This window comes from Biomphalaria glabrata, chromosome 16, assembly GCF_947242115.1.
Source record: "Biomphalaria glabrata chromosome 16, xgBioGlab47.1, whole genome shotgun sequence".
In the NCBI taxonomy this organism is placed as follows: domain Eukaryota; kingdom Metazoa; phylum Mollusca; class Gastropoda; family Planorbidae; genus Biomphalaria; species Biomphalaria glabrata.
Window position 1 is genome coordinate 18,623,242 of NC_074726.1, and position 23,159 is coordinate 18,646,400.

At 38.8% G+C, this 23,159-nt stretch overlaps 1 protein-coding gene across 7 annotated transcripts in view; it reads left to right on the plus strand.

Annotated features, from left to right (window-relative positions):
* The window catches only part of LOC106078594 (uncharacterized), a 63,969-nt gene that overhangs the window by 22,281 nt on the left and 18,529 nt on the right, over positions 1-23,159 (plus strand). For 2 of the 7 annotated variants that reach the window (XM_056013603.1, XM_013239500.2), the window contains one exon: positions 9,484-9,850. The exons of 3 other annotated variants lie outside the window; for them this stretch is intronic. In XM_056013603.1, the coding sequence (XP_055869578.1) occupies positions 9,821-9,850 (30 nt within the window). In that variant the 5' untranslated portion in view covers positions 9,484-9,820. Of the gene's footprint in view, positions 1-8,698; positions 9,851-23,159 lie in introns of those variants that run through there. 2 more of the 7 variants (XM_056013605.1, XM_056013604.1) reach the window with 2 other exon arrangements.

Genomic DNA, 23,159 nt, shown 5'->3' on the forward strand with positions numbered 1-23,159 from the left:
AAATGGTGTCAATGGAAGGCCTACACCGCTCCCAGCTACTCAGTAGATCTAAATTTAGTGTATCTTGTAGATGACTCACAGAATTCTGTTTATTTATAGAAAGGCTAAAAAAAAAAGTGTACACTTATACAAGTTGGGTTAGTGACTCGGTCCATACAGGTCTAAAGTAAAATTAGTATTGGTTGGAAACTCACAATTTAAAAAATTAACTTTTTGTTTAATTTAAAACAGAAATATCACTATTTAGAAACATGAACTTAATGGTGCAACAATACCGGTCTCATTCCTACAATACCGGCCTCATTCCTACAATACCGGTCTCATCCCTACAATACCGGTCTCATCCATACAATACCGGTCTCATCCATACAATACCGGTCTTATCCCTACAATACCGGTCTCATCCATACAATACCGGTCTCATTCCTACAATACCGGCCTCATTCCTACAATACCGGTCTCATCCCTACAATACCGGTCTCATCCATACAATACCGGTCTCATCCATACAATACCGGTCTTATCCCTACAATACCGGTCTCATCCATACAATACCGGTCTTATCCCTACAATACCGGTCTTATCCCTACAATACCGGTCTCATCCATACAATACCGGCCTCATTCCTACAATACCGGTCTTATCCCTACAATACCGGCCTCATTCCTACAATACCGGTCTCATTCCTACAATACCGGTCTCATCCCTACAATACCGGTCTCATCCATACAATACCGGTCTCATCCATACAATACCGGTCTTATCCCTACAATACCGGTCTCATCCATACAATACCGGTCTTGTCCCTACAATACCGGCCTCATTCCTACAATACCGGTCTCATCCCTACAATACCGGCCTCATCCCTACAATACCGGTCTCATCCATACAATACCGGTCTTATCCCTACAATACCGGCCTCATTCCTACAATACCGGTCTCATTCCTACAATACCGGTCTCATCCCTACAATACCGGTCTCATCCCTACAATACCGGTCTCATCCATACAATACCGGTCTCATCCATACAATACCGGTCTCATCCCTACAATACCGGCCTCATCCATACAATACCGGTCTCATTCCTACAATACCGGCCTCATTCCTACAATACCGGTCTCATCCATACAATACCGGTCTTATCCCTACAATACCGGTCTCATCCCTACAATACCGGTCTCATCCATACAATACCGGTCTCATTCCTACAATACCGGCCTCATTCCTACAATACCGGTCTCATCCCTACAATACCGGCCTCATTCCTACAATACCGGTCTCATCCCTACAATACCGGTCTCATCCCTACAATACCGGTCTCATCCATACAATACCGGTCTCATTCCTACAATACCGGCCTCATTCCTACAATACCGGTCTCATCCATACAATACCGGTCTCATCCCTACAATACCGACCTCATCAATACAATACCGGTCTCATTCCTACAATACCGGCCTCATTCCTACAACACCGGTCTCATCCATACAATACCGGTCTTATCCCTACAATACCGGTCTTATCCCTATAATACCGGTCTCATCCATACAATACCGGCCTCATTCCTACAATACCGGTCTCATCCATACAATACCGGTCTCATTCCTACAATACCGGCCTCATTCCTACAATACCGGTCTCATTCCTACAATACCGGCCTCATTCCTACAATACCGGTCTCATCCCTACAATACCGGTCTCATCCCTACAATACCGGTCTCATCCATACAATACCGGTCTCATTCCTACAATACCGGCCTCATTCCTACAATACCGGCCTCATCCCTACAATACCGGCCTCATTCCTACAATACCGGCCTCATTCCTACAATACCGGTCTTATCCCTACAATACCGGCCTCATTCCTACAATACCGGCCTCATTCCTACAATACCGGCCTCATCCCTACAATACCGGCCTCATTCCTACAATACCGGTCTCATTCCTACAATACCGGCCTCATTCCTACAATACCGGTCTTATCCCTACAATACCGGCCTCATTCCTACAATACCGGTCTTATCCCTACAATACCGGCCTCATTCCTACAATACCGGTCTTATCCCTACAATACCGGCCTCATTCCTACAATACCGGTCTCATCCCTACAATACCGGCCTCATTCCTACAATACCGGTCTCATTCCTACAATACCGGCCTCATCCCTACAATACCGGCCTCATCCCTACAATACCGGCCTCATTCCTACAATACCGGTCTTATCCCTACAATACCGGCCTAATTCCTACAATACCGGTCTTATCCCTACAATACCGGCCTCATTCCTACAATACCGGTCTCATCCCTACAATACCGGCCTCATCCCTACAATTCCGGTCTCATCCCTAGAAGCCTAGATAATGTGGGGCTGGGGTTGGTCATGTTTCGACAAGTCTCTGCTGAACTTGATACCTACTTATACTAGCCAATGAGTTAACAATTTGATGGAATATTTCTTGACACTTTATGCCTGGCTACTAACTAGTGTCTTTGTATCACTGATCAGAACATAAGCTGTTCATTTGAAATGAAACAGTTCCCAGCAGCCACTGATACTATGAATGTTAACGAGGGGTAAGAGTATCGACAGTAAAACTCCAAGTTGTAGCTCCAACATATCAATACATTTATATTGGCCTAAAAATAACGTGAATATTATTTTTCAGATCTGTTTAAATCTGCAGATCGTGCTTATTTTATAAAGAGGCGCTTATGTCTCAAACGTCTAATTCTTGATACTGAGGCTCATACTATAAATAGGTTATCAAGTTGTTACTTTATCTGATAGCAGAGACCTACACCAATGTCTGTGCACATGCCTGACTCTTTGACACCACTTTGGTCAACTGAGTTACGTTGAAAACTTTCTATCTTAATGGAGTCTTAGATACCAAGTGTATACACACTACGTGCACGTAATGTCACTTGTTTACCTTTCTAGAGGACCTCCTTTACATCGACTTCAGTTACAGCGACTTCACTTACAGCGACTTTAGTTACAATCTGGTCCTCCTTTATTTCTTGCTTTATTCTTGTTGATATCTTGTAACCAGACTCTCTGAGTGTCCCTATTGTTTTTTTTTCGAGTAGCAATAACCCAGGAGGTGTCTCGGTAGATGACTGAGTTTGAAACAAATCCTGCCTTCAGGGGAAATTTATACAAATTAAATTAGGTAAATATCAATAACTTTATACTGCAGCTACCAATTTATCTTACAAAACAAAGTCGACTTGAGCAATATTTGGGTCCCTGGGCAAGCGTCGGATGCAGACCACGCATATTTGTTTGCGGGGCTGATGAATAAACTCCCAATCACGCTCCCCAGTTAAGTTTCCAACATTCTGAAAGACTTAGCGAGCATAAGTTGAAACCATAGCTCTGTCTCTTTTCAACATGTTACAGACATTTTCATGTACAAACCATTATGTAGCTCCTTTATAGACAACATCACGTACAGCCATTATGTAGCTCGTTTATAGACAACATCACGTGCAGCCATTATGTAGCTCGTTTATAGACAACATCACGTGCAGCCATTATGTAGCTCGTTTATAGACAACATCACGTGCAGCCATTATGTAGCTCGTTTATAGACAACATCACGTACAGCCATTATGTAGCTCCTTTATAGACAACATCACGTGCAGCCATTATGTAGCTCCTTTATAGACAACATCACGTGCAGCCATTATGTAGCTCGTTTATAGACAACATCACGTACAGCCATTATGTAGCTCCTTTATAGACAACATCACGTGCAGCCATTATGTAGCTCCTTTATAGACAACATCACGTGCAGCCATTATGTAGCTCGTTTATAGACAACATCACGTACAGCCATTATGTAGCTCCTTTATAGACAACATCACGTGCAGCCATTATGTAGCTCCTTTATAGACAACATCACGTGCAGCCATTATGTAGCTCGTTTATAGACAACATCACGTGCAGCCATTATGTAGCTCGTTTATAGACAACATCACGTACAGCCATTATGTAGCTCCTTTATAGACAACATCACGTGCAGCCATTATGTAGCTCGTTTATATACAACATCACGTACAACCATTATGTAGCTCATTTATAGACAACATCACGTGCAGCCATTATGTAGTTCGTTTATCGACAGCATCACGTACAGCAATTATGTAGCTCCTTTATAGACAACATCACGTACAGCCATTATGTAGCTCGTTTATAGACAACATCACGTGCAGCCATTATGTAGCTCCTTTATAGACATCACGTACAGCCATTATGTAGCTCCTTTATAGACAGCATCACGTACAGCCATTATGTAGCTCCTTTATAGACAACATCACGTGCAACCATTATGTAGCTCGTTTATAGACAGCATCACGTACAGCCATTATGTAGCTCCTTTATAGACAACATCACGTACAGCCATTATGTAGCTCGTTAATAGACAACATCACGTGCAGCCATTATGTAGCTCCTTTATAGACAACATCACGTGCAGCCATTATGTAGCTCCTTTATAGACAACATCAGGTACAGCCATTATGTAGCTCCTTTATAGACAACATCACGTACAGCCATTATGTAGCTCCTTTATAGACAACATCACGTGCAGCCATTATGTAGCTCCTTTATAGACAACATCAGGTACAGCCATTATGTAGCTCCTTTATAGACAACATCACGTGCAGCCATTATGTAGCTCCTTTATAGACAACATCAGGTACAGCCATTGTGTAGCTCCTTTATAGACAACATCACGTACAGCCATTATGTAGCTCCTTTATAGACAACATCAGGTACAGCCATTATGTAGCTCCTCTATAGACAACATCAGGTACAGCCATTATGTAGCTCTTCTATAGACAACATCAGGTACAGCCATTATGTAGCTCCTTTATAGACAACATCAGGTACAGCCATTATGTAGCTCCTCTATAGACAACATCACGTGCAGCCATTATGTAGCTCCTTTATAGACAACATCACGTACAGCCATTATGTAGCTCCTTTATAGACAACATCACGTGCAGCCATTATGTAGCTCCTTTATAGACAACATCACGTGCAGCCATTATGTAGCTCGTTTATAGACAACATCACGTGCAGCCATTATGTAGCTCGTTTATAGACAACATCACGTACAGCCATTATGTAGCTCCTTTATAGACAACATCACGTGCAGCCATTATGTAGCTCGTTTATATACAACATCACGTACAACCATTATGTAGCTCATTTATAGACAACATCACGTGCAGCCATTATGTAGTTCGTTTATCGACAGCATCACGTACAGCAATTATGTAGCTCCTTTATAGACAACATCACGTACAGCCATTATGTAGCTCGTTTATAGACAACATCACGTGCAGCCATTATGTAGCTCCTTTATAGACATCACGTACAGCCATTATGTAGCTCCTTTATAGACAGCATCACGTACAGCCATTATGTAGCTCCTTTATAGACAACATCACGTGCAACCATTATGTAGCTCGTTTATAGACAGCATCACGTACAGCCATTATGTAGCTCCTTTATAGACAACATCACGTACAGCCATTATGTAGCTCGTTAATAGACAACATCACGTGCAGCCATTATGTAGCTCCTTTATAGACAACATCACGTGCAGCCATTATGTAGCTCCTTTATAGACAACATCAGGTACAGCCATTATGTAGCTCCTTTATAGACAACATCACGTACAGCCATTATGTAGCTCCTTTATAGACAACATCACGTGCAGCCATTATGTAGCTCCTTTATAGACAACATCAGGTACAGCCATTATGTAGCTCCTTTATAGACAACATCACGTGCAGTCATTATGTAGCTCCTTTATAGACAACATCAGGTACAGCCATTGTGTAGCTCCTTTATAGACAACATCACGTACAGCCATTATGTAGCTCCTTTATAGACAACATCAGGTACAGCCATTATGTAGCTCCTCTATAGACAACATCAGGTACAGCCATTATGTAGCTCTTCTATAGACAACATCAGGTACAGCCATTATGTAGCTCCTTTATAGACAACATCAGGTACAGCCATTATGTAGCTCCTCTATAGACAACATCAGGTACAGCCATTATGTAGCTTCTCTATAGACAACATCAGGTACAGCCATTATGTAGCTCCTTTATAGACAACATCACGTACAGCCATTATGTTGCTCCTTTATAGACAACATCAGGTACAGCCCTTATGTCGGTTATTTTTAGTAGAAAGTAGAAACCACTACGTATGTAGGTCATTAAAGAAAGAGCTTCATGCATACATGATGCAGTAAGTCATGCATTGGCAGCATAAATTAGAAACCATTATGAAGGTCATTTCAAAAGAGTTTCACGCAGAAACCATTCGGTCATTTATAGACCGGCACACACCACTGTGTAGTTCTATTAAACTTAACCCAGTCAAACAACTTATACTATATGTGCAATCTTACTTACATACTTCTAACATAAATGATAGCATGACCAGGGGCATGCATGACCATACTTACATCATGTTGTCATCAAAGATTTATCTTCTTTTTAAATTATCTCCCTTTTCCTGACCATCAAGGAGATAACCCAATCAGTAAATGTCAGAATACAGAGTTATATTTAGACTTAGTTGCCTCACTCTCAACATTACAACTGCATCAACCGCCTCTCTTTTATCTCTCTTTATTTTTTCTCTCTATATATTTTTTGTTTTCTCTTTCTTTCCAAAAAAAAAAAAAAAATAATAAAAAAAATATTCAGAAACAGTCTTCGATCTATTTACAATTCTAATTGGTTTGAAATTTTAGAAAAAATGTAGAAACATTTACAAATGTAAAGTGGCGTCTCATCTTTTCTTAAGGTTCCCTTATATTGCTTCCACATTTCTCTAGATCACTTTCTTCTCTCTGTATTTTATTTCTTCAACTATGTCTAATGATAAAACATGAAAATGAAAACGAATTTGGAACATTCTAGTAGATTCTCTCCATAGCTCTAGGACGTATGATTTCTGGACAACAAAATGATTTCTAAGACCCTCGTAACTTGAATGTTCTATAGTGTAGACTGCTACAAACTGTATGATGAATGCTGCTATATGTTTCTGGTTTCACTTTGAACTGGGTAAAAAAAGGGGTGGGTAAGAAGTCATTGGATTTATCCGAAGACTTGTTACACAGTGAGATGTTATGAAATAAACACATCTGGATTTAAAGTAGTGGCGCTCTACGCGTATTAGAAGGGAGGTATTGTTCTAAGTAAATCCCATTGTTGAAAAGTGTTCACATTTAGTTAAATTTAAAAGTCAAAGAATAAAATTATTATTGAAGCAATTTTTACATTTTATAATGCTACTTCTGTCAATATTAATCCAAACCAGCTATACACTTTCTTTACTATAATAGCAGACACACACTTTCTTTAATGCAAGACAGTCATACACTTTCTCTACTCTAATAGCAGACAGTCATACACTTTCTCTACAGTCTACTCTATAGCAGACAGTCATACACTTTCTCTACTCTATAACAGACAGTCATACACTTTCTCTACTCTATAACAGACAGTCATACACTTTCTCTACTCTATAACAGACAGTCATACACTTTCATTACACTATAGCAGACAGTCATACACTTTCTCTACTCTATAACAGACAGTCATACACTTTCTCTACTCTATAACAGACAGTCATACACTTTCTCTACACTATAACAGACAGTCATACACTTTCTCTACTCTATAACAGACAGTCATACACTTTCTCTACTCTATAACAGACAGTCATACACTTTCATTACTCTATAGCAGACAGTCATACACTTTCATTACTCTATAGCAGACAGTCATACACTTTCATTACTCTATAGCTGACAGTCATACACTTTCTCTACTCTATAACAGACAGTCATACACTTTCACTACTCTATAGCAGACAGTCATACACTTTCACTACTCTATAGCAGACAGTCATACACTTTCTCTACTCTATAACAGACAGTCATACACTTTCTCTACTCTATAACAGACAGTCATACACTTTCATTACTCTATAGCAGACAGTCATACACTTTCATTACTCTAATAACAGACAGTCATACACTTTCTCTACTCTATAGCAGACAGTCATACACTTTCTCTACTCTATAACAGACAGTCATACACTTTCATTACTCTATAGCAGACAGTCATACACTTTCTCTACTCTATAACAGTCAGTCATACACTTTCTCTACTCTATAGCAGACAGTCATACACTTTCATTACTCTAATAACAGACAGTCATACACTTTCTCTACTCTATAGCAGACAGTCATACACTTTCTCTACTCTATAACAGACAGTCATACACTTCATTACTCTATAGCAGACAGTCATACACTTTCTCTACTCTATAACAGACAGTCATACACTTTCACTACTCTATAGCAGACAGTCATACACTTTCACTACTCTATAGCAGACAGTCATACACTTTCTCTACTCTATGGCAGACAGTCATACACTTTCTCTACTCTATAACAGATAGTCATACACTTTCATTACTCTATAGCAGACAGTCATACACTTTCATTACTCTATAGCAGACAGTCATACACTTTCTCTACTCTATAACAGACAGTCATACACTTTCACTACTCTATAGCAGACAGTCATACACTTTCACTACTCTATAGCAGACAGTCATACACTTTCTCTACTCTATAACAGACAGTCATACACTTTCTCTACTCTATAACAGACAGTCATACACTTTCTCTACTCTAATAACAGACAGTCATACACTTTCTCTACTCTAATAACAGACAGTCATACACTTTCACTACTCTAATAACAGACAGTCATACACTTTCTCTACTCTGTAACAGTCATGCCGAAACATGTCGACATAGAAACAGACTTAAAAAGAACTAAGAAACCTAAACAAGACCGTTGCTGTCAATTGATCAATGAAAGAAAAGGTTTCAAGTACACACTGACCTATGTAAAGTAGAAAACGACATTTGATTTTACGTCTCTCCTTTCAAATAAAATACTCCTACAACATCTACACGCACATCTACATGAACACACACACAGGACAGCGCACACCTATGTATTCATTTCCACTTGTACGTAGATGAGCACTCTCTGTAAGTTACCTGAAGCCAGTTGCTTCATAGACTTGCTGCCAGGAGAGTGGTTGTTCATTGAGACCCTGGCTGATACATTTCTACTCTAGGCACATCTATCTGGATGCGCGCTAGTTTTATTTCCAGAGATAAAGTTTACATTGGTGTGATGGTGTTATTTCTAGTGATATGGTTTACATTGGTGTGTGATGGTGTTATTTCTAGTGATGTGGTTTACATTGTTGTGTGATGGTGTTATTTCTAGTGATATGGTTTACATTGGTGTGTGATGGTGTTCTTTCTAGTGATATGGTTTACATTGTGTGGTTTGACTAGCACAATATTTTCTAATGAATTATTTTTGTCTTTGAATCTTTGGCTTGCCTTGTACAGTTGACTAAAACATACAAGTTCAAACTGGATTGAAATGCTATCGTCTAATTTAAACATGATCAAAAACTGATCACAAAACAATGTTTGATGTGAAGATTTTGTTCTAAAATCAAGGAATTGGAGATAGAAGAAAATATTTTCTATGGTTACAATTAATGTAAGTCGTCCTCCCCTCATGGAATTAAATAATAATGTTACACAAATACAATCAACACAATCCTATCGGGGGTGAGAGTGAGGGAAAATAACAAACGGAAGAACGTTTCAACCTGAAATGGAAGTTTGCCGGACTCACAACGTCTAAGTGTCCATTGGTCACAGCTGATGGTGTTTAGAAATGAAGAAACTTGCCATGAACTTTCTGAAGGTGAGAGATGCTGCATGTTGTTTTTGTTTCTAGTGCATGACGTCACAGAGTTGTCCAACCAAAAGTTACACTAGAAAGTAGTGTGTTTAATGGATAGGAGGAAGTGTTTGTGTGGAGAGATCTCTACACACTTAGAGTGCCACCAAGTAGACGTAGAATTTCCTTCTACAGTAAATCTGACATAGTGCATCGAATGTCGACGAATGTTGTTTTTCTGTTAAGCTTTATTGAATTAAAGAATAGCCTAAAGATATACGCTACAGCATATATCTGCATGATATAGTGCTACAAACATTCTGGCTATATTTGGGTGGAAAGTCACGCCCTATGGTACACATTTGTAAAATCCTTTCTTAAGTCATTGTACAATGTCACAAAAGCACTCCAGTGTAATCTCATTCCAGCTAGAAACTCATTCAGTCTTAGACGTGAATGTGAATTAATAAAGTGCTAACGAAGAACCAATTACACCAAGATAAGTCACACACCTACCGCCTCTTTTTTTTGTTCTCTTCCCACGAATTGCATTTCTTGTGTTTAAGACAGACTAAAACAAAGGCACTGGGCTAGCATGTGAACAGCGAAGGATGTCATTACGTCCCTTCTCGTCTGCTATGTTCTACGTAGTAAAGTGAAACACTGCATTCATCCTTAATTGTCGGAATCGAATTGGTTTCGTAACTCAAACTGTGTCCATCTAACTTACGTTCTGTCCATAGATCTCAGACGTCCGGAAGATTCTAACTTTTGGGACACATTGCAATTTTAATAAAATATACACTGCTTTTTAAAAACAATATCTGGGTCCTATGGATAGTCGAATCAATTATTTATGTAGCCTAATCTCTAAATGTATCTTAATAATTGTAAGTAATAAGCCAACACCATCGGGTATCTTGTCACCAGTGTTGCACATTGATATCGCTTTTTAGTTATTTGTTCATCAATAGACTAAGATTAGCCTAGGCCTTCTTGTTTTTCTTCGGCATTATTTTTCTACGCATATTTTAAGCAAAAAAGAATTAAAGATGAAACTGTAAAATCACATCAAAGTCTAAACCACTTTTACTCGTTTGTTAATTTGTATTTGTTTACACTACATATTCAATTATTTAACATGCCCCCCACACACACACATTCATAGTGTTAATGATTTTGTCAATTGTTCATTTTCTAATACTAATTATTCAGTAGGTAGTTCATTCTATTCGGTTATTCATTCAGACAAAAAGTTATTAGAACGATCATCAAATCCCCGGGGAATAAGTTTGTATGGACTTCATGTTCATTGTATTCAGGGAAGTTTTATACATTTATGTCCTTCTTGTACTGTTCATTGTATTCAGGGAAGTTTTATACATCTATGTCCTTCTTGTACTGTTCATTGTATTCAGGGAAGTTTTATACATCTATGTTCTTCTTGTACTGTTCATTTTATTCAGGGAAGTTTTATACATCTATGTCCTTCTTGTACTGTTCATTGTATTCAGGGAAGTTTTATACATCTATGTTCTTCTTGTACTGTTCATTTTATTCAGGGAAGTTTTATACATCTATGTCCTTCTTGTACTGTTCATTTTATTCAGGGAAGTTTTATACATCTATGTGCTTCTTGTACTGTTCATTTTATTCAGGGAAGTTTATACGTCTATGTCCTTCTTGTACTGTTCATTTTATTCAGGGAAGTTTTATACATCTATGTCCTTCTTGTACTGTTCATTTTATTCAGGGAAGTTTTATACATCTATGTGCTTCTTGTACTGTTCATTTTATTCAGGGAAGTTTATACGTCTATGTCCTTCTTGTACTGTTCATTTTATTCAGGGAAGTTTTATACATCTATGTCCTTCTTGTACTGTTCATTTTATTCAGGGAAGTTTATACGTCTATGTCCTTCTTGTACTGTTCATTTTATTCAGGGAAGTTTATACATCTATGTCCTTCTTGTACTGTTCATTGTATTCAGGGAAGTTTATACATCTATGTCCTTCTTGTACTGTTCATTTTTTTTAAACTTTCCCTTATTTAATGACAACGCATAGATTTGTTTACGGTCAAACAGAAGAAGTTCAATTACTTCTTTCCTTGTTGTGGTATGATCTGACTGCAATTCAAATAGAATTAGGTTGAGTCAGTTTCAACTTGTTCTTGCACTTCTAACACAAGATTTAGCAGTAACAAAAATAAATTCGTGTAGTTCTGATTCTAGTGTTGGAGCTCTGAGAGATCATTGGATCAGTAGCCAAAACGATCTGACTTCTTGCTTATGGGTTCAGGCAAGTGTTAAAGGTCATTGTTCATGTCCCAGATGAGAACATTCTGGTAAGCAGTTCATCTCGTCTCATCAAAGTATGACTTGAGCTCTTATTGAAAAGTCTTCCAATAGATAGGTTAATACAGACACACATAATACGAGTATCATTGAGTACACATCTAGTTGTGTCTCTGTATAAGTGTGTGTCTCTGTATTAGTCTGTCTTTCTGTATAAGTCTGTGTCTATGTATTAGTCTGTCTCTGTATTAGCCTGTGTCTATGTATTGGTCTGTCTCTCTGTATTAGTCTGTCTCTCTGTATAAGTCTGTGTCTCTGTATTAGTCTGTCTCTGTATTAGTCTGTCTCTCTGTATTAGCCTGTGTCTATGTATTAATCTGTCTCTCTGTATTAGCCTGTCTATGTATAAGTCTGTCTCTCTGTATAAGTCTATGTCTCTGTATTAGTCTGTCTCTCTGCATTAGTCTGTCTCTCTGTATTAGCCTGTGTCTCTGTATTAGTCTGTCTCTGTATTAGTCTGTCTCTCTGTATTAGCCTGTGTCTATGTATTAATCTGTCTCTCTGTATTAGCCTGTCTATGTTTAAGTCTGTCTCTCTGTATAAGTCTATGTCTCTGTATTAGTCTGTCTCTCTGCATTAGTCTGTCTCTCTGTATTAGCCTGTGTCTATGTATTAGTCTGTCTCTCTGTATTAGTCTGTCTCTCTGTATTAGTCTGTCTCTCTGTATAAGTCTGTGTCTCTGTATTAGTCTGTGTCTTTGTATTAGCCTGTCTATGTATAAGTCTGTCTCTCTGTATAAGTCTATGTCTCTGTATTAGTCTGTTTCTCTGTATTAGTCTGTCTCTCTGCATTAGTCTGTCTCTCTGTATTAGCCTGTGTCTATGTATTAGTCTGTCTCTCTGTATTAGTCTGTCTCTCTGTATAAGTCTGTGTCTCTGTATTAGTCTGTGTCTCTGTATTAGTCTGTGTCTCTGTATAAGTCTTCTCTCTGTAGAAGTCTGTCTCTCTGTATAAGTCTGTACTTGTGTAGCATTGTTACCATTAACGTCACAGTGTCATTACGTGTACAGTAAATGTCTGTGATTGTATATTTATGTAACAATGTGTTATTCTCTTCGTCTTTTTTATTTTTTTTTATTTTTAGTATTTATACTACTCGATGTCTCAGTCTACAGGTTTCACTGTCATTCAATGCATCTCTATGTAAGTCTACGTGTCTCAGACTCTGTTAGTCTACATGTCTCAAACTCTATTAGTCTACATGTCTCAGACTCTGTTAGTCTACATGTCTCAGACTCTTTGCTAGTCTACGTGTCTCAGACTCTTTGCTAGTCTACGTGTCTCAGACTCTGTTAGTCTACGTGTCTCAGACTCTGTTAGTCTACGTGTCTCAGACTCTGTTAGTCTACGTGTCTTAGACTCTGTTAGTCTACGTGTCTCAGACTCTGTTAGTCTACGTGTCTTAGACTCTGTTAGTCTACGTGTCTTAGACTCTGTTAGTCTACGTGTCTCAGACTCTTTGCTAGTCTACGTGTCTCAGACTCTGTTAGTCTACGTGTCTTAGACTCTGTTAGTCTACGTGTCTCAGACTCGTCTAATATTCTACAATGTTTCAGACTCTATGTTAGTCTTACGTGTCTCAGACTCTATGTTAGTCTACGTGTCTCAGACTCAATGTTAATCTTTGTGTCGCAGACTTTATGTTAGTCTCTACATGTCTTAGACTCTATGTTAGTCTCACGTGTCTCTGTGTGGTGTCTGTTGTAATACATGCGTAGCCAGGATTTTTTTTTTTGAGGGGTGGGGTACAATTTATACTTAAAAAAGACCTAAAGTCATCTACGGTATTTGGGAGCGTTTTTTTTTTTTTTTTTTGCAGAGCCCTGGTGCCAAACATTTTTTTCCTTGTAATCGGAACTAAAAAAAAAAGAATTCTGCGAGGTGTCTACAGCTTCATATTTTTCTATTGTTCTAACAAAAAAGTAAAGGTCAACTTAATCTAACTTTATTCACATTTCCAGGATGTAATAAGAAAAAAGGGCCAGTCTAAAAACTATCCTAGAACCAATCGAATACTTCGAAATAAGAACTGAAAAGCAGAAGACTAGTCAGATAGTGTTAATAGAACAACTCTCTATGTCGAACAGTCGGGTCGGAGAAAAGTGAATTTACGGGTCAAGAAGAAAAAGTCCATGGCAAAAAAAAAAAAGATATATAGCCTGGAAACAAATCAACGGGCGTAGCTGGTGGGGAATGCTCTCTTTCTATCTCTCTCTCTCTCTCTCTCTCTCTCTCTCTCTCTATATATATATATATATATATATATATATATATATATATATAGAGAGAGAGAGAGAGAGAGAGAGAGAGAGAGAAAGAATCAAGGGCAAAAAAGCTCAGTATTTTGTTTTAAGCTGTAAATAATGAATTGTTTCCCTTTTCTAATAGTTTTCACGACAAAAAAAAAAGGCACACACACACAAAACACTTTGTTAGAATGTAAAAAAAAAATGTTTATTTGGAACTATCGCAGATTTTCAATGACTACAGACCGTAAAAGTTTCAAAATGGAAAACCATTTTTCAACAAACCTTTGTAGAGCTTTTGAGCATTTAGTAATCCATTGAAATACAAATAATCATCTTCTTTTTTGATAGTAACGTCCGTATTATATAAGATATCCAAAATCTTTTTTAAAATCATTTTTTTAATTTCGGATTTGCCAGCAAATGTCAGTTTTCAACAAATCCAGATATGTTCCCTTCTGTATTTGTAGCTCCATCCGTCGTAGTGTTACATAGTCTTGATGTACGAACTTTCAAAATTGTTGGACACTAGGTCATGACCATATCTTTTCGCCTTTAACGATCGCATGCTTGCTAACTTTTCAGTAACAAAAACAATTTCATGACTGTTCCTTATAAACAATACCAATGACACAAAAACTTTCAAGGTTCACATCTGTAACTAATTATAAGAAATGTATAATCAAATGATGGAAAAGTTTGTCTTCGATGTACTCCAGAGAAAGGATTTGTTGAGTGTGTTACAATGAAAAACAGTTCCGCTAACACTAACCCTAACCATGTCTCGACGTTCATAGCTCAGGAAGGGAGGCAATCATTATAAAGTAAAACAAACTAGATCTATAACTTGAGCCCAGGATGTAGATCTAGGTTACGTGCCATCCATTACATTCTTCAGTTATCTGCTCCTTCTGCGAGCTCGCATGTCGCCTGTTTATGTCCTTGGTTCTTTTGTCCTATAGACTGTAGCTTAGGAGTTGGTTCTTTTGTCCTATAGACTGTAGCTTAGGAGTTGGTTCTTTTGTCCTATAGACTGTAGCTTAGGAGTTGGTTCTTTTGTCCTATAGACTGTAGCTTAGGAGTTGGTTCTTTTGTCCTATAGACTGTAGCTTAGGAGTTGGTTCTTTTGTCCTATAGACTGTAGCTTAGGAGTTGGTTCTTTTGTCCTATAGACTGTAGCTTAGGAGTTGGTTCTTTTGTCCTATAGACTGTAGCTTAGGAGTTGGTTCTTTTGTCCTATAAACTGTAGCTTAGGAGTTGGTTCTTTTGTCCTATAGACTGTAGCTTAGGAGTTGGTTCTTTTGTCTTATAGACTGTAGCTTAGGAGTTGGTTCTTTTGTCCTATAGACTGTAGCTTAGGAGTTGGTTCTTTTGTCCTATAGACTGTAGCTTAGGAGTTGGTTCTTTTGTCCTATAAACTGTAGCTTAGGAGTTGGTTCTTTTGTCCTATAGACTGTAGCTTAGGAGTTGGTTCTTTTGTCCTATAGACTGTAGCTTAGGAGTTGGTTCTTTTGTCCTATAGACTGTAGCTTAGGAGTTGGTTCTTTTGTCCTATAGACTGTAGCTTAGGAGTTGGTTCTTTTGTCCTATAGACTGTAGCTTAGGAGTTGGTTCTTTTGTCCTATAGACTGTAGCTTAGGAGTTGGTTCTTTTGTCCTATAGACTGTAGCTTAGGAGTTGGTTCTTTTGTCCTATAAACTGTAGCTTAGGAGTTGGTTCTTTTGTCCTATAGACTGTAGCTTAGGAGTTGGTTCTTTTGTCCTATAGACTGTAGCTTAGGAGTTGGTTCTTTTGTCCTATAGACTGTAGCTTAGGAGTTGGTTCTTTTGTCCTATAGACTGTAGCTTAGGAGTTGGTTCTTTTGTCCTATAGACTGTAGCTTAGGAGTTGGTTCTTTTGTCCTATAGACTGTAGCTTAGGAGTTGGTTCTTTTGTCCTATAGACTGTAGCTTAGGAGTTGGTTCTTTTGTCCTATAGACTGTAGCTTAGGAGTTGGTTCTTTTGTCCTATAAACTGTAGCTTAGGAGTTGGTTCTTTTGTCCTATAGACTGTAGCTTAGGAGTTGGTTCTTTTGTCTTATAGACTGTAGCTTAGGAGTTGGTTCTTTTGTCCTATAGACTGTAGCTTAGGAGTTGGTTCTTTTGTCCTATAGACTGTAGCTTAGGAGTTGGTTCTTTTGTCCTATAGACTGTAGCTTAGGAGTTGGTTCTTTTGTCCTATAGACTGTAGCTTAGGAGTTGGTTCTTTTGTCCTATAGACTGTAGCTTAGGAGTTGGTTCTTTTGTCCTATAAACTGTAGCTTAGGAGTTGGTTCTTTTGTCCTATAGACTGTAGCTTAGGAGTTGGTTCTTTTGTCCTATAAACTGTAGCTTAGGAGTTGGTTCTTTTGTCCTATAGACTGTAGCTTAGGAGTTGGTTCTTTTGTCCTATAAACTGTAGCTTAGGAGTTGGTTCTTTTGTCCTATAGACTGTAGCTTAGGAGTTGGTTCTTTTGTCCTATAGACTGTAGCTTAGGAGTTGGTTCTTTTGTCCTATAGACTGTAGCTTAGGAGTTGGTTCTTTTGTCCTATAGACTGTAGTCTAGGAGTTGGTTCTTTTGTTGTACAACTTGTAGGTCAGAGAGGACTGGGTGCCGAAATCGACCCTGGCATTACATAACGCTTCGACCCTATGCATTTAGTGTTATCTGACCTATAATAATTACATTTTGATAAACAGAAAACCAAACAGAAAGCTTGCTTGCAAACGTGGCTTTCTACATATATATATTTATAGAAACTCTATAATGTGTAAGATACAGTACATTAGCACATTGCACACCCTATCCCACAAGTGCATCCTATCGTATCTACAGCACCCTATCCCACGTGTGCATCCTATCCAAATTAGCCCCCCCCCCTGTTCACATGCACACCCTACCCCACATGCATAGGGGGGGGGGGGAGCGGCACATCGTATCTATCCCCAACGTACATCCATCCTATCCCAGTTAGGATGACTACTTTCTCCACCAAACACCCTATCCCAGTTAGGATTACTACTTTCTCCACCAAACACCCTATCCCAGTTAGGATTACTACTTTCTCCACCGTACATCCTATCCCAGTTAGGATGACTACTTTCTCCACCATACACCCTATCCCAGTTAGGATGACTACTTTCTCCACCATACACCCTATCCCAGTTAGGATTACTACTTTCTCCACCATACACCCTATCCCAGTTAGGATGACTACTTTCTCCACCACACACCCTATCCCAGTTAGGATGACTACTTTCTCCACCGTACACCCTATCCCAGTTAGGATGACTACTTTCTCCACCGTACACCCTATCCCAGTTAGGATGACTACTTTCTCCACCGTACACCCTATCCCAGTTAGGATGACTACTTTCTCCACCGTACACCCTATCCCAGTTAGGATGACTACTTTCTCCACCGTACATCCTATCCCAGTTAGGATGACTACTTTCTCCACCGTACACCCTATCCCAGTTAGGATTACTACTTTCTCCACCGTACATCCTATCCCAGTTAGGATGACTACTTTCTCCACCATACACCCTATCCCAGTTAGGATTACTACTTTCTCCACCATACACCCTATCCCAGTTAGGATGACTACTTTCTCCACCGTACACCCTATCCCAGTTAGGATGACTACTTTCTCCACCACACACCCTATCCCAGTTAGGATGACTACTTTCTCCACCGTACATCCTATCCCAGTTAGGATGACTACTTTCTCCACCGTACATCCTATCCCAGTTAGGATGACTACTTTCTCCACCGTACACCCTATCCCAGTTAGGATGACTACTTTCTCCACCATACACCCTATCCCAGTTAGGATGACTACTTTCTCCACCGTCCACCCTATCCCAGTTAGGATGACTACTTTCTCCACCACACACCCTATCCCAGTTAGGATGACTACTTTCTCCACCATACACCCTATCCCAGTTAGGATGACTACTTTCTCCACCAAACACCCTATCCCAGTTAGGATGACTACTTTCTCCACCATACACCCTATCCCAGTTAGGATGACTACTTTCTCCACCATACACCATATCCCAGTTAGGATGACTACTTTCTCCACCACACACCCTATCCCAGTTAGGATGACTACTTTCTCCACCGTACACCCTATCCCAGTTAGGATGACTACTTTCTCCACCACACACCCTATCCCAGTTAGGATGACTACTTTCTCCACCGTACACCCTATCCCAGTTAGGATGACTACTTTCTCCACCATACACCCAGTGTCCCAGTTAGGATGACTACTTTCTCCACCACACACCCTATCTCAGTTAGGATGACTACTTTCTCCACCACACACCCTATCCCAGTTAGGATGACTACTTTCTCCACCATACACCCTATCCCAGTTAGGATGACTACTTTCTCCACCACACACCCTATCCCAGTTAGGATGACTACTTTCTCCACCACACACCCTATCCCGGTTAGGATGACTACTTTCTCCACCATACATTCTATCCCAGTTAGGATGACTACTTTCTCCACCATATACCCTATCCCAGTTAGGATGACTACTTTCTCCACCATACACCCTATCCCAGTTAGGATGACTACTTTCTCCACCATACACCCTATCCCAGTTAGGATGACTACTTTCTCCACCACACACCCTATCCCAGTTAGGATGACTACTTTCTCCACCATACACCCTATCCCAGTTAGGCTGACTACTTTCTCCACCATACACCCTATCCCAGTTAGGATGACTACTTTCTCCACCATACACCCTATCCCAGTTAGGATGACTACTTTCTCCACCATACACCCTATCCCAGTTAGGATGACTACTTTCTCCACCATACACCCTATCCCAGTTAGGATGACTACTTTCTCCACCACACACCCTATCCCAGTTAGGATGACTACTTTCTCCACCACACACCCTATCCCAGTTAGGATGACTACTTTCTCCACCGTACATCCTATCCCAGTTAGGATGACTACTTTCTCCACCGTACATCCTATCCCAGTTAGGATGACTACTTTCTCCACCGTACATCCTATCCCAGTTAGGATGACTACTTTCTCCACCGTACATCCAAACCTATCTACACTCTATCCCCTGTTGTGCATGGTATCTTAACTAATATATTATTAAGTCGGGAGTTTGCGAGACGGTCTAATAATAGGCAGAAATGTTAAGATGGCGTCCAAAAATTCTAGGCCTAAACCCATAGACATAAATAAATATAGACTGGAAGTAGGAAGTTATTTTTATTTGGGGGGAGTCAATATGTTTTATGTACTCTATCTATGTGAAAAAAAATGGCGGCGATTGAGCTATAAATTCTAGGACTAACATTTCAGCCAATATATACCTTTGATCTTTAGTTTTGAAAAGTGCAAAACTGCCATATTCCCAATATTTTGTCTTTGTTTCATAATCATAGACATAGGCAAATATATATAGGTTTGTGATGTGGATCTACAAACTTTTCTTTTCCCAAATATTTCCGATAATAATTTGTTCTTTATCGTCCAGTCTATATATATATATGTGTCTATGCCTAAACCTCTAATTTACTGCTCACACAAAATATTTATAATCAATCTACAATCTATTGGAAAGTGACTTTAAAGGAACTTTCACGTAATGGTAACTACGTAAATAAAACTACAGTTGGACCTACACCTACAAGGTAAAGAAATATAATAGAAATATAACATAATATATATATATATGTATAACAACTTAAAAAAAAATGGATAAATTATGATGTTTATTTTCTTTTGTTTTATTGGTTAAAAAGAAATCAATTAAAAAATAATAATGATGAACATATTGATTTAGTAGACTGTAAGATTCTTGCTTGATTCATATCAAAAGTAAAGTAGCAATTATTCATAAAACACTGAACCATAAGCTTCAAATACAAAAACAAATTCTAATAAAGTACTCAAAAATACACAAAGTTAAAGGTACATTTCTCGTTCCATATGCTAGGACAAATCTGTACAAGGACTCCTTTATTTAAAAAAAAAAGTTATACAGTGTATGCATTCTCTACTAACAAATTATTTCTGAACTGTTCGATGTGTAAATGAAAGAAATCTATCAGGCGTCAATGGCGCACAAAGTAATTCAAAATAGTTCATTTGTGTTTTCTGTTGTTTGTGAAGTCATAGAAAAAGGTCTCGGAATAAAGACGTCACTCAAAAAGTTTTTTTTTAATTGATTTATTACAAAATTAAGTGGAACTTCTATATACCTACAACCAGTCAGACTAATACTAGAAGGCTACAAAATGTACCGATGTAGGTTCAGTGTTGACAAACAAATCATTTTTAAAAATCCGTTAGAAATAGAGGTGCTGGAATTCTCCTAGATCGACCCAATGTAGATAAATTAATTTATACTGGCAACCACTCAGAATTCTACAGACAAAAAAAGTAGCAAGAGCTCTAGCAGCTATTAAACCACAAACATAACCACAAACATAACCACAAACATAACCACAAACATAACCACAAACTTAACCACAAACATAACCACAAACATACGCTGAACAGATCCAAACTTTTGAAAAAAATAAGACCCTTGGCCATTATAACCCTCGAGCACTTCCATAGCTCCATAGCATAACTTCGTGGCGGGGAAAATCTTGGGATCTTGCAACGAACCTATAATAATGTGACTTGTGGCCAAATCTATAAGTCACGTTCGCTAACTATGTAACCTCGTAACATTGGAAAATTCGATACTGATTTGTAACTTCTGGGCCCCTTTAGAATCTATGTCCTGCTGAGGATATTTCCACTAACACATCTTTATAATCAGCGTGTCATCCATAGACTCCAAGAGGTTTCTTGGTTGAAGAAGAAACCCAAAGGTGTCCACATGGTACTCCAGCCTTTGGAATCTGTCCTTCATCCTCATATGAAGTCTATCCAGTACTTCTGTCGCAACATGTTTGAATTGCAGTTCTATTGACAGCCCTACATCAGAACTCAACTCCCCATCAAGTCTTTTCTTTCTTCTGGTTATTTTGATTACAGGAAATCCATAGCATTCACTGCCTTCTTTTGCTTTTTTGATGGATTGGCTGATCAGTTTCGTCCGTTTCTCATCATTTTGGCAGAAAGCATGAAGGGTTGTGGGAAGCGTGGTCGAGAAGCCAAGTGCGCTTGAACTTGGCTTGGCTTGGCTACCTAGAAGGGGGCTCGAGGTTCGACACCCGACTCGGGCAGAGTTGTGTTTGAGCTGAGTTGAGCGCCTAAAGGCAGCAAGGAAAACTAACTCCTAGATACCCCCAACTGGTCCACAAATGAGATTGGACCAAAAGCGCTCTGAGCATGCTATAAGCATGAAGTAGCGCTAAATAAAAGCTATCATGACATGAGATAATAAATAAAAAGGGTTTTAATTTCTTTACCAGCTTCCCGTATGTACAGTCCAGACGTTTGTAGTTTCTTATGAACTATATTAATTGGGGCGGAGATTTTACCAGAATTCCAAAAAATTCATAATTTTCCACTGCGTGAAGAAGATTCTGTGCACTGCTTCTAGTGTCCATTCTTTCAGTTGTTGATTCAGAAAGTTTCTCCAACAGCTTGATGATTTTGTCGAGATGCCAGGAAACTGCCGACGTAGCTTCTTCTCTTGCGGACCACCTTGTATTACTCTCCTTTTTTAAACTCCTGGCTCCAGCTTCTTTCAGTTTGGCCCATCTCTGGGGTGAATTGGAAAAAGGCTGAACAATTCATGTACAGTTAAAAACAAATGTGACCATTGTTTGATCTATCTCAGCAGAATGAAGAGTTGACAGGTTCAGAGAGTGATTATCACAGTTTAGAAATGTTGCCTTTGGATTTATGTCTAAAAGACGTTTCTGCAGACCAGACAGACGGCCAATCATTGTGGCTCTGCACAGATAAAAGTCCAGTCCAATGTCTTTTAGAGTTTTCAAAGCAAGTTCTTCATAATATAGTCCATCAGGTTTCAAAATTTCAAAATAACCAATGAATGATTCTTTTATTTCGAAATCCAAGTAACGAACTATTAGAGATACCTGTTCTCGATGAGAAACATCTGTGGCGGAATCAAGCATCATAGAAAAATAACAAAGTTGATTGAATTTCCCGACAATTGATTCGCTAACTTTATTGCCCATCAAGTTAATGAACTCATTTTTGAACTTCTGGTGGCAAATAATGCATCTTCCCATATTCGTTTCTATGTAAATGGTGTTTCGTAACTTCATCAAGTTCTGCAAGAAATTTCAAAGATGCTAGGAAGTTTCCAGGATTGAGTGAAATCAGTTTTTCGTTGTTACCACGTAAGTTTGAGTTTGTTTTTACTAAGTACTTAATAGCTGCTTTTATACGCTTCAGAATATCTCTCCAATACTGCTGATTTTTCAAAATTTACGCATGAAACATAGACAGTTCATCTGGTTCTGCCTTAAGCTTTTCTTCTTCTAGCTTCCACTTCAAATAAGCGTGTTTGTGCTGGACTCCTTCTTCAAGTTCTTTCAGTCTCTCTGGTTTCTTCCATTTGGTGAAACCAACTTCAGGTTTGCTCAATGCACTAGATGTCTTTTTTGATGCCTCAGAAAACAGAACACATGCAAAACAAAATAGACATCCCAAGTGTGGAGAGAAGAGGAGCCAAGATCGATTGTGAATTTCTCCTGTTGGAAGCTTTCTAGTGAACCATGATGATGACAAATTCGTGATTTATTT